General features: G+C 47.1%; 1 protein-coding gene across 2 annotated transcripts in view; it reads right to left on the bottom strand.

Moving 5' to 3' along the window:
- zc3h3 (zinc finger CCCH-type containing 3) overlaps positions 1-13,412 on the bottom strand; it is a 159,463-nt gene that overhangs the window by 68,038 nt on the left and 78,013 nt on the right. For both annotated transcript variants that reach the window (XM_083646990.1, XM_083646991.1), the window contains exon 4: positions 10,008-10,149. In XM_083646990.1, coding sequence (XP_083503116.1) covers positions 10,008-10,149 — 142 coding nt within the window. The remainder of the gene's footprint in view (positions 1-10,007; positions 10,150-13,412) is intronic.

The raw sequence follows: 13,412 nt of genomic DNA, 5'->3' as shown, positions 1-13,412 counted from the left end.
AATGACTAATTGTTGTTTCACCTAATGGCTTTTTACTTCTGTGGACTCTTAGAATTCTGAAATAAAGTTTAGATTGAATATATCCATGCAATGTGTAGGCTAATGCTTACATTTGTTTTTTGGCTTTGGAGATAATTCCACTCATGTTTGAATACAGGGGTGTGGGGATCACTGCACAAATCTGATTGGGTAGCATAATTACTATAATTATTAATTGGCAGAATATCTGTCTACTGTCAGAGATAGGAAGCAGAGACAGATCCTCACCAGGTACAGGCTCAGTGACCAACTGGCAACCGAAACAGGAAGATATAAGAAATCATGGGAACCAAAAGAAAACACAAGATGTGGTCACTGTTTGACAGGTGAGGTGGAGACGGACATGCACTTCCTCTTACATGCACTTCCTCCTACATGCACTTCCTCCTACATGCACTTCCTGTTAGAGAAATGTTCTTTAACAAACTCGGCTGCCAAATCCCCCAATTCAAAGAGCAGGATGAGCAGTCCAGACTGGGAACTGTCCTTGGAGAAGGTGAGTGACCAACGCACGCACGCATGCACATTATGATGTAATCCGTTGAAATATGTATATAACTGATATGTATCGATCTCAATGTTATATTTAATGTGTATTATTGTGTAATGTGTGTGTAATGTAATCATTATTTTGTTTAACTCATTGAGTGCCAGCCACTTTTGGAAAACGGATGCTCCCAGTGCCAGCCCTTTCAGAGCGTTTTCAGTGATTTCTCGAGGCCCACAGAATATTGTGTGATATTACTATGTAAACACCGAACACGCACAAAGAACGAGGAGACTCTATTGTATCATCAGCAAAAAAAAGTTTATTGATACCATTTTCCGTTCTTTAGTTATCAGCCGGAGAAGATAGGTTGTTTTCACCAAAAACAGACGTTTCAAATTAGAAGCTGAGATAATCAGCCTTTTGTGTTTTCTGATGTAGTGACGTGGTGTCGTTGTGTGGTGCCTGCGTGCCCCACCCCCCTCTCCCCCCCCTCAGCTGCAAACTCCTCCCCACACTAACACACAGCCTAACACGCACCCAGCGTCTATTTTCGGAGCGCTCCGTTTTTGTGCGCCGGCTCCCAGCGCGACACCGAAAAGCCAAACCGGACTGCTGAGAATGGTTTGGCTCTTCGGCGTCGGGTGCTGCTTTTCTGGCGGCTAATCGTGTGGAGAAACTATGCAGCAGAGACAGAGGGGCTCAGTTGTGGGAGCGGATTGACTGCTGTTCGCAGCTAACGTTAGCTCCAGCCAGAGCAATCTATACGGCTCTGGCTCCAGCATCGGTTTCCGTTTCATCACGGGGCTTCTTCTGCTGTTTTTCTTCACCTTTCTCTAATCTGGAGAGCACTGTCGCCACCTAATGGGTCCGTAAAATAGGTTACACACCTTCAATAGCTCCAATATTTGTACAGGAGATGCATGAGGCTTTGATCCAAGTCCCACCGTCAAAAAACGCATTTGACGCCGATCGACGTCATTGGCACTCTACGTTACTATTTGATTTGACGCCGATGGCACTCAATGAGTTAATTGTTTATTGATGCTTTGGCAATATTGTTATTATGACATTCATGCCAATAAAGCAATTTGAATGTAAATACACTTTCTGTCATTGTTGTGGTCACAGGAATGTTCTGAGCTCCATATGGGGCACACTACACTACTTAGGTCTGGAGCCTCTGGTCCATCATGTGAGGCTGGGTGTGATATGACCACACTACACTACTTAAGTCTGGAGCCTCTGGTCCATCGTGTGAGGCTGGGTGTGAGAGGACCACACTACACTACTTAAGTCTGGAGCCTCTGGTCCATCGTGTGAGGCTGGGTGTGATATGACCACACTACACTACTTAAGTCTGGAGCCTCTGGTCCATCATGTGAGGCTGGGTGTGATATGACCACACTACACTACTTAAGTCTGGAGCCTCTGGTCCATCGTGTGAGGCTGGGTGTGAGAGGACCACACTACACTACTTAAGTCTGGAGCCTCTGGTCCATCATGTGAGGCTGGGTGTGATATGACCACACTACACTACTTAAGTCTGGAGCCTCTGGTCCATCGTGTGAGGCTGGGTGTGAGAGGACCACACTACACTACTTAAGTCTGGAGCCTCTGGTCCATCGTGTGAGGCTGGGTGTGATATGACCACACTACACTACTTAAGTCTGGAGCCTCTGGTCCATCATGTGAGGCTGGGTGTGATATGACCACACTACACTACTTAAGTCTGGAGCCTCTGGTCCATCGTGTGAGGCTGGGTGTGAGAGGACCACACTACACTACTTTAGTCTGGAGCCTCTGGTCCATCATGTGAGGCTGGGTGTGATATGACCACACTACACTACTTAAGTCTGGAGCCTCTGGTCCATCGTGTGAGGCTGGGTGTGAGAGGACCACACTACACTACTTAAGTCTGGAGCCTCTGGTCCATCGTGTGAGGCTGGGTGTGAGAGGACCACACTACACTACTTAAGTCTGGAGCCTCTGGTCCATCATGTGAGGCTGGGTGTGATATGACCACACTACACTACTTAAGTCTGGAGCCTCTGGTCCATCGTGTGAGGCTGGGTGTGATATGACCACACTACACTACTTAAGCCTGGAGCCTCTGGTCCATCATGTGAGGCTGGGTGTGAGAGGACCACACTACACTACTTAAGTCTGGAGCCTCTGGTCCATCGTGTGAGGCTGGGTGTGATATGACCACACTACACTACTTAAGCCTGGAGCCTCTGGTCCATCGTGTGAGGCTGGGTGTGAGATGCACAAGGTCCTGAGATGCATGAGATGCATGGCACTGAGAGACAAATAAATGGGGACGTTCATTAGTAGCAAGGGGTTTAGGTATTAGCAGGCAGAGATAGGGGATGAGGACAGATGGGGACAGATGAGGACAGATGGGGACAGATGGGGACAGATGAGGACAGGGATCATTGGGTCCGACAGGCCAGAGATAAAGAGCCGCACTCAGCAGTTAGCAGGAAAGAATATGAGCTCATGCTACAATAGATAGGCTCAAACTGATCAAAGTGGTGGGTTTGTGGAGTCAAGCAGATAGATAAGCATGTGAAGGGTGGAGGTGGTGGAGGGGGTGGAGGTGGTGGAGGTGGTGGAGGTGGTGGAGGGGGTCCCCCTCCCCCCCACCTCCCCTCACTTCTACACACTTGGTGATATTTCACAAGATGTCGCGGGGCTCAAATTGAAAATCCCTTGATGAATCAATATTTACTGCAGCAGCTAAATGAATAGTAATAAGTCACCACAGGCTGAGTCCAGTCACAGTCCAGACCCTTCTGTCACCACAGGCTGAGTCCAGTCACAGACCAGACCCTTCTGTCTCACCACTGAGTCCAGTCACAGACCAGACCCTTCTGTCTCACAGGCTGAGTCCAGTCACAGACCAGACCCTTCTGTCTCACCACTGAGTCCAGTCACAGACCAGACCCTTCTGTCTCACAGGCTGAGTCCAGTCACAGACCAGACCCTTCTGTCTCACAGGCTGAGTCCAGTCACAGTCCAGACCCTTCTGTCTCACAGGCTGAGTCCAGTCACAGACCAGACCCTTCTGTCTCACAGGCTGAGTCCAGTCACAGACCAGACCCTTCTGTCTCACCACTGAGTCCAGTCACAGACCAGACCCTTCTGTCTCACAGGCTGAGTCCAGTCACAGACCAGACCCTTCTGTCACCACAGGCTGAGTCCAGTCACAGACCAGACCCTTCTGTCTCACAGGCTGAGTCCAGTCACAGACCAGACCCTTCTGTCTCACAGGCTGAGTCCAGTCACAGACCAGACCCTTCTGTCTCACAGGCTGAGTCCAGTCACAGACCAGACCCTTCTGTCACCACAGGCTGAGTCCAGTCACAGACCAGACCCTTCTGTCTCACAGGCTGAGTCCAGTCACAGACCAGACCCTTCTGTCTCACCACTGAGTCCAGTCACAGACCAGACCCTTCTGTCTCACAGGCTGAGTCCAGTCACAGACCAGACCCTTCTGTCACCACAGGCTGAGTCCAGTCACAGACCAGACCCTTCTGTCTCACAGGCTGAGTCCAGTCAAAGAACCAGACCCTTCTGTCTCACCACTGAGTCCAGTCACAGACCAGACCCTTCTGTCTCACCAAATCTGAATGACACAAATGAACCCCCCCCCGCCCCCACACACACGCCTCACAAATACACGTATGCACAAAAAATATGAAATTATGAAGGGCTGCCCAAATATACTGTATACCAAGACACAACTTAGGGTGCTTTCACACTGGGGACCCGGGAGTGGAACCAAGCACACTTGTGCCCAAATTGACCCCAGGTCCAGTTCGTTTCATGAGTGTGAACATTGCGTTCAGTGCCCGGGTGCGGAACAGCGTACCATAGGGCTGGGCGATATGACCAAAATCTCATATCCCGATATAGGTCATTTCATATCCCGATACCGATATTTTTTCTGTAAATTCAATTTATAGTTCATATAAAATGACCACATGGCACATGGCCATTTATTTATGTAGCAGTTGAACCAGTTAAAATGTTTTCAAACCTCACAAAGGATACATGCATTCAGAATACAGATAAGCATAGCTATTCTTTACAACACAAATAATAATAATTAGTTGCAGGGCAGTAGAATGAAACACAAACTGAACCACGCCACCAGTTATGTAACCTATAGTTCAGTCCAGTTCTCTCAGTTCGTTTATAAAGGAACAAAAATGCTCCACTTCGAGATTTCCACGTTACCAGTTCAGTTCACTCAACAAAAGTACTCCACTCCGGGATTTCACGGTTATCCAACCAACACAACTCACCCAGGGAAAGCTAAAAGCTAAAGCTAACGATAGACGTTTTGTTGTCGGCCCTCAAGGGATTTCCTTGGGATGATGAGAGGATGGGAGGAGATGTTTTGCCAGGTATAACGTTAGGAGGACACATGCAAATATGGATCAAACGTGGACTTAACACAGCGCAAATGCCTGGGTAGGCTAGGCGGACGGAGTGGAGGTAACTCCCTGCTCTTTAGCCTACTCACCGGCTGATTTGTGCCACTTATAAAGGGACGCAAGGGGCTTGTTGACACAGAGTCTGATGCCTGTGTGGACTGTGGACGTGAGTAAAAAAGAAAACAGAATGAAGAAAGCACTGCATGACGGACAATATTGCCGTAAAGAGTGTGATTTGCAACACAACGATATAAACGATAGAGCATCATATGAGACAAAATACATTTTCTATCGCCCAGACGAAATATATCGTCATATCGCCGAACCCTAGCGTACCATGGTAAATTGTAAATGGACTGCATTTATATAGCGCTTTTATCCAAAGCGCTTGACAATGTGCCTACATTCACCCATTCACACACCGAAGGTGGAAAGCTGCCACGCAGGGTGCTGGCACAGCCATCGGGAGCAATTTGGGGTTCAGTGTCTTGCCCAAAGACACTTAAACATGCGGACTGGAGGAGCCGGGGATCAAACCACCAACCTTCTGATTGGTGGTGGACCTGCTCTACCTCCTGAGCCACAGGGTGACTTGTCCCCTGACAAGTCAAGTGGAGTCAAGTGGACTATGACAGGGTCCACTTGAAAAGGTGGTCTGGGGAACCCTTGGGCGTGCCCGGGGACAGAACACACAGCAACCATACCGAACCACATACACAACACACGGGTTGAGAAAGCACCCTTAAACACAGCACAAAATGAAGGAATCTTCACTTCTATGGACCACAATCACCGTGGCCAACTGCAACTATTTTGGTCTGTATAGATGTGTAGATGTGTGTGCGTTTGTGTGAATTCATCAGTGTGTCTTCCCATGCTCCGATGTGTGTGTGTGTGTGTGTGTGTGTGTGTGTGTGTGTGTGTGTGTGTGAATTCATCAGTGTGTATTCCCATGCTTCGATGTGTGTGTGTGTCTGTGTGTGTGTGTGTGCGTTTGTGTGAATTCATCAGTGTGTCTTCCCATGCTCCGATGTGTGTGTGTGTGTGTGTGCGTTTGTGTGAATTCATCAGTGTGTCTTCCCATGCCCAACACCTGCAAAGACATGAAACAGTACCAAGACTAAACACACCTGCATATGCAGCCATATGCTGCCTTCACCCTGTGTACGTTGGTGCCATGGCTACATTGTTTCTCTGGTAAAGATACTGTTAATTCTCTACACATTAACGTCTTCAAAAACCAATCACAACAATCCGTTAAGTGTTTTCATAACCAATGCCTACATACATAACCACTGGGGGGGGGGGGGGGTGGGAGACAATAGGGAGACATGTCCATTCGCATGGACGATACTCATCCTCTCTGCCCAGAGTATGTGCTGCTCCCTTCGGGCCTTCGGTTAAAAGTTCCGAGGGCTACGAAAAACAGATATAAATTGTCTTTCGTTCCTGTTTCCATCACAGCTTTAAATGCTGCTGAGAGGAGGAGATAGTGCACTCTCTCTCTCTCTCTCTCTCTCTCTGTCTCGCTCCCTTTTCTCTGTCTCTCATGCAGCTTAAACGCTGCTGGGCGGAGGAGATGATGCACTCTCTCTCTCTGTCTCCTTAGGTAGGTATTGCTGCTACAAATATTCTTTATATATCTTATATTCGAGATATATGTTTATTTATTTTTTACCTACCTTTATGCGAGCTCAAATAGTCCTGGACTCTTATTACTTTTAAGTTCATGTACGTGTCTTTTACTACTTTTAAGTACATTGTACGTGTCTTTATTACTTTTAAGTACATTGTACAGATCCCTTGACGTGTGTTTTTATTTTACTTTTATCCTGTGTTTACTTGATCCATTTTTCTGCTGGAAAACTGCTGCCATGCTCCATGTTTGTTTTAATTTGTTCATGTTTTTGTTTTTTCATGTATTCGCTATGCTTTTATGTCTGCTTGCACACAAATTGCCCTTCTGGGACAAATAATAAACTTGAATCTTGAATCTTGAATCTTGAATACTGCTTGGTTAATAATCGTCATAATAAAACCTCAACTAAGTTTCTTTTGAGCTGGGACTGGTCTGGTCTAACCCTAACCCTAACCCTGGGACTGGTCTGGTCTGGTCTAACTCTAACCCTAACCCTGGGACTGGTCTGGTCTGGTCTAACCCTAACCCTAACCCTGGGACTGGTCTGGTCTGGTCTAACCCTAACCCTAACCCTGGGACTGGTCTGGTCTAACTCTAACCCTAACCCTGGGACTGGTCTGGTCTGGTCTAACTCTAACCCTAACCCTGGGACTGGTCTGGTCTGGTCTAACTCTAACCCTAACCCTGGGACTGGTCTAACTCTAACCCTAACCCTGGGACTGGTCTAACTCTAACCCTAACCCTGGGACTGGTCTAACTCTAACCCTAACCCTGGGACTGGTCTGGTCTAACCCTAACCCTGGGACTGGTCTGGTCTAACCCTAACCCTGGGACTGGTCTAACTCTAACCCTAACCCTGGGACTGGTCTGGTCTAACCCTAACCCTGGGACTGGTCTGGTCTAACCCTAACCCTGGGACTGGTCTGGTCTAACCCTAACCCTGGGACTGGTCTGGTCTAACCCTAACCCTGGGACTGGTCTGGTCTAACCCTAACCCTGGGACTGGTCTAACTCTAACCCTAACCCTGGGACTGGTCTGGTCTAACCCTAACCCTGGGACTGGTCTGGTCTAACCCTAACCCTGGGACTGGTCTGGTCTAACCCTAACCCTGGGACTGGTCTGGTCTAACCCTAACCCTGGGACTGGTCTGGTCTAACCCTAACCCTGGGACTGGTCTGGCAGCCCATCTACCAGCAAACTCTCAATTCTGAGGTGCCAACAGCATGGAAGACCTCTCATATAATTTGGGCTCGACATTAACGGCTGCCCGGTTGCCCCGGGCAACCAAGAAAAAAATAGGGCAACCATTTCTTGGCTTTGGTTGCCCCAGGGGCAACCACGTTTTAACATGCAAAAAGATATGTACAGCAGCAAACAGCAAAATATACACCAAATAAATATGTTTTAATACTTGTTGTGAGTGACATATATGTGACATTTTATTGCTGTTACAATGGGAACAATGTTACTAATTACCAGTCGGAACCTACGTGATGCATGCTGCACGTGCGGTGTGTTTAACGAGTACTGACTCGGACAGGTGGCTGCTCGCACACAATCACAGCGGCTGCAAGACGCACCGTGAAGATATCAAAAGCAGATGAAGTTTGGCTGCATGGGTCCAAGCCCCGACTAATAACGATGTCGCTAACCTTGCGTCAGCATCGACATCACAAATCGAGCTGCAAGATGATAATTCAATGAACAAGAACGAAGAACCGCGTCTGCCCGCAGCCCCGCACAGAAACAAAGGACGAGGAAATTGTCATCGAGGTGAAATACCCGTGCGTCTTTGAATGGGACGGAAAACTAACGCTATACTGCAAAGCATGTAGCCGACAACAAGCCTACAACATACACCTCGACCAGGACATCCTTCAAAAACGTTTTAACACCGCGTATATGTGCTGAGGAATGCTTTGCATCCCTGCCCGGTCAATTGCCGACCGAAAACCAATATATATCGACAGCACAACTATAAAACAGGTGGAATCCTACAAAGACCTGGGTGTGCGGGTGGACCACACCCTGGGCTGGTCTATCCAGGTGGATCATGTTTGTGCCAAAGTTCAGCAGCTGTATGTACTTATTGAGGAGATTGAGGGCTTATGGGGCCAGCCCGGAAATACTCCAGCTGTTCTAATGTTCCACCATACAGAATATCATCCAATACTGTGGCACTGTGGTACAATAGTCTAACGGTGCAAGCTACAAATAGGGTGGCTAGATTGATTAAAACAGCCTCCAAGATCATCGGTCGACTCATCAACCAAGCCTTCCTCGACAGCCAGAACGCAGCAACTGTGCGTTTGGCCCAAGAAATAGTAAACGATCCCTCTCATCCCCTCCTCCACCAGGAGTTTGAGCTGCTTCCATCGGGCAGGCGGTTCTGAGTCCCGTGGTGTCAGCTGAACAGGACCAGAAACTCATTTGGGCCTCATGCCATCACCCTCCTCCACGCCCCCGGTCCCTTAGGTTTCTGACAATGTGGCCCCCTGAACAATTTAGTTGAATAGCCCTGCTGTAAAATATCCTGCCTACATTACATATTTCAATTCATGTCAACTCATATCTTTGTCAAGTGTTTGATATTTGAGGGATCATTGCAAAAAAATCGTGTATATATAATGTAAGAATATCGGCCGATGGGGGGTACGGTGGTGCAGTGGTAAGCGCTGTCGCCTCACAGCTCGAAGGTCCTGGGTTCGATTCCCACCCGGGATGCTGTGAAAGCTGAAGGAATGCGTGCCCGTCCGCATGTCCTCGAGCGCCCACCGCCCGGGTGGGGTCATCAAAAGGGCCTTTCTGTGTGTATTGACTTCATTCACTGAGAACTGGCACTAATGCAAAATTCGAACAGATCAGTAACATGACAATAAGAGTCTAAATTACTATGCCTTTTGTCATTTTGTTTTTTCTGCAGACTAAGCAGTCATTGGCTTTCTGTTCTATAAAAGCCTTTATTTTTGTATTGACTATAACTGAGTGATACACTTTATTAAAACAATCATATTATATCAGAAGTTTTCTTTGTTTTGCGTTCACAGTGATGTCAGTTAGATTTGGTTAGGTCAGAGCTATGCTCACTACATCTGTCTTTTTTTTTTTACCCCAGGTGCGCATAAAATACAGGTTAAAAACGAGGGGGGGAAATGATATATATTCTTATTATAATAATTATCGGTTATCGTATCGGTTATCGGTCAGGAGAAGCAGATATTTATACATCATCGTATCAGTTGAAAAAAATCCATATTGTGCATCCCTAATAGAGACCTAAGTGTAATTGTCTTTGTTAATATGTAGCGTGACAAGAGTGTCGATACTCAATACGTATCTAGGTGTATGCATGTATAATAATCAATAAGTGTATGCATGTATTTTGCTGTGTATTACCTGGCAGACTGGATCCTCTTGGCTCTCCAAGAGAGGGTGGGGCTATACTGGGCAGCGCCGGCGTCCTGGTGGGTCACCATCTTGTAGCGTGTCCTGAACACCCTCTGGGAGGCGGGGCTACGGTGAGAATGAGAGGCGGGACCTGAGGACAGCCAGGTTGAATGAAAGATCAGTCAACGTGTGTGAAAGATCAGTCAACCGCAGCACAAGATATGAAAATTGGACCACTGACAAACTTCAGAGAGAAAGGCGTGCTTAAACTTCCAGTGTGTGCGCGTGCACGTGCATAGGTTCACATCCACACGTACACACACACACACGTGTGCATAGGTTCACATCTACACGTACACACACACACACACACATGTGCATAGGTTCACATCCACACGTACACACACACACACGTGTGCATAGGTTCACATCTACACGTACACAGACACACACACGTGTGCATAGGTTCACATCCACACATACACAGACACACACACATGTGCATAGGTTCACATCCACACGTACGCAGACACACACACTTGTGTATAGGTTCACATCCACACGTACGCAGACACACACACGTGTGCATAGGTTCACATCCACACGTACACACACACACACGTGTGCATAGGTTCACATCCACACGTACACACACACACACGTGTGCATAGGTTCACATCCACACGTACACACACACACACACGTGTGCATAGGTTCACATCCACACATACACAGACACACACACGTGTGCATAGGTTCACATCTACACATACACAGACACACACACGTGTGCATAGGTTCACATCCACACATACACAGACACACACACGTGTGCATAGGTTCACATCCACACATACAGACACACACACGTGTGCATAGGTTCACATACACAGACACACACACATGTGCATAGGTTCACATCCACACGTACACAGACACACACACACGTGTGCATAGGTTCACATCCACACGTACACAGACACACACACACGTGTGCATAGGTTCACATCCACACATACACAGACACACACACGTGTGCATAGGTTCACATCCACACATACACAGACACACACACGTGTGGACGCACAAGTTTGTCAGAGAACTCTGGCAGGTGTGTAGCAGCTCTTTAATAAGCTTCACATATAAAAATGAGAGGGAATAACAAAGGCAGAATTTTTATGAGGCTAATAAATCATATCCTCTGTCTCTTTCCTCCCTGCATTCATCCCTCCTGCCCGCCCCCCCCCTCTCTCTCTCTCTCTCTCTCTCTCTCTCTCTCTCTCTCTCTCTCTCTCTCTCTCTCTCTCTCTCTCTGTCTCATTCGTTATATCATTTCACAGATTCATCAGAGGAGAGGCAGGAGAATGGTTAGGAGAGAGAGAAAGGACAAAGTGTTTTTATTTATTTATTTGCGTGTGTATCCATCATGTTGCTTTATGATAGCCGGGTCTTTGGCTGACGCACTTCTTGTGTAAAGCAGGAATCTGCATGGTGGATTGGGAAGCTCCAGTTTCAGCCCAATTCACCTTCTGTCTGCAGGCTTACACAGATAGTATACCAGATGCCCCACGCCATACAATATTATCCCCATACTTAAGTCACAATATGATAAGTCACAATATGATAGTATTGCGATATTGCGATATGCTAGTATTGTGATATATTGAGTAGTGCGATATATTTATTACTGGCTTTTTCAACTGCAAATTGTGTCCTCTCTCTCGACAACGACGCGCTGTAACATCTGCTGCTTTCTCTGTGACAGAAAGACAGCTGCTTGGAAAGATGGAAAAGTAACACTATGTGGTCAGAAGGGGGCGCCGCTCAGAAAAACAAACAAACGGGACAAATCCAAGAAGGCACTTCCAGCGGTATATTTTTCAGGGATTTCAGTTTTTCTGATAAAGGAGAGAAAAGTGATGGAGTCCCTATGTTCCTATCACCACAAAGTACAATTTCCGCCTAAACTAAAGCTATATTTACAGGACTATAATTCACCATCTTTTTAGGTAAATCATTTTCTGACTATTTGGTGAGGTAGGGCAGCCACCTGGTTCATACCTCAGCAGATCTGATGAGGAAAAGAGTGAGCATTCTCAAGTTATTGGCTTTTTTGTCACCTTTCCCCTATTCGGACTGGCCTAATTTGGCTCTTTTTCAGGGATTGGGGTAGTTCTAAAGAACAGCAAAAAAAAAAAAAATCCCCAATTTTTTTTTTGACAACAATCAATTTCATTAATGGGAGACCCTAAAGATAAGAAGAATCATTGTTGTTATTTGTTCTACCTCGGGTATCTCAAAATCTGAGGGCCCTTTCTGCTAGACTAACAGTCTTCACAGACACACATGGAAAGAGGCTGAGCTCTGTCTTTAGAATGTTGGTCGTCATTGAAGATTGTGATTTGTTTGGTTTGCTTTGTGACAAAATGAATACATTTGCGTGAATTGAGCTGCGTGATGGAAATAAATCAAAAATCATGGCACTGCTATCGTCTGAATGGAGGAAACCAACGCAACACGAATCAGTAGCACAGTTTGTTCGTTTAAGTCAGACATACTCCACACAAATCAATCTCCTGCACTCTTCCCTCCGTCAGTGTGGTGGTCAGTGACGACACTCCGTCTTCCTAATGAGTGAAGGGGGAAAACACAAGTGTGGGAAAGATAAGAAATGAGATTCTCCACCTAATGAGGAGCTCATTTCCCATCACCTCTTTCACAAGTCTATAATTGCCAATTGTCATGATTGTTGCCATTTTAATTAGCAGCCAGTAACAAACTGTGACGAGAGTCGCAATGACAAACAATAAAATGATTCAATTTCCACTTCTCCACATTGCACCCACTCCCCCGACCACCCCCTCCGCCTCCACCCACTCCCCCAACCACCCCCTCCCCCTCCACCCCCTCCCCCAACCACCACCTCCCCCTCCACCCCCTCCCCCTCCCCCTCCACCCCCTCCACCCCCTCCCCCTCCACCCCCTCCCCTCCAACCCCCCCTCCCCCTCCACCACCTCCCCCTCCACCCCCTCCCCCTTCCCCTCTTGTCTTCCTCCCTGAGGCACCAGTTTCATTTGTCAGCCAGGATGCAGTCCTGGATCAGCTGGAGCATTCATCTCAGACAAACATTTGCCCATGAACAAATCACTGCAAGCTGGGGACCTGCCTAAACACCACACACACACACACACACACACACACACACACACACACACACACACACACGTTCGTCTTGCACACACTCACTCCAGCAGAAGCACACACACGCCGTTAGGTGTATGGATTAGGGATGCACCGATTGCGATTTTGTTGGCCGGGTTCCGATTTCCGATTTTCTTTCTAAGAACAATAATTGACAGCTTACACAAACATTTTTGTAACTTTTGCTTTAATAGAAAATCAAGGTTGTATTC

Source organism: Poromitra crassiceps (genome assembly GCF_964638095.1).
Source record: "Poromitra crassiceps genome assembly, chromosome: 12".
NCBI lineage: Eukaryota > Metazoa > Chordata > Actinopteri > Beryciformes > Melamphaidae > Poromitra > Poromitra crassiceps.
Note: the sequence above shows the minus strand (reverse complement) of the source record. Positions and strands in the feature narration are given on the sequence as shown.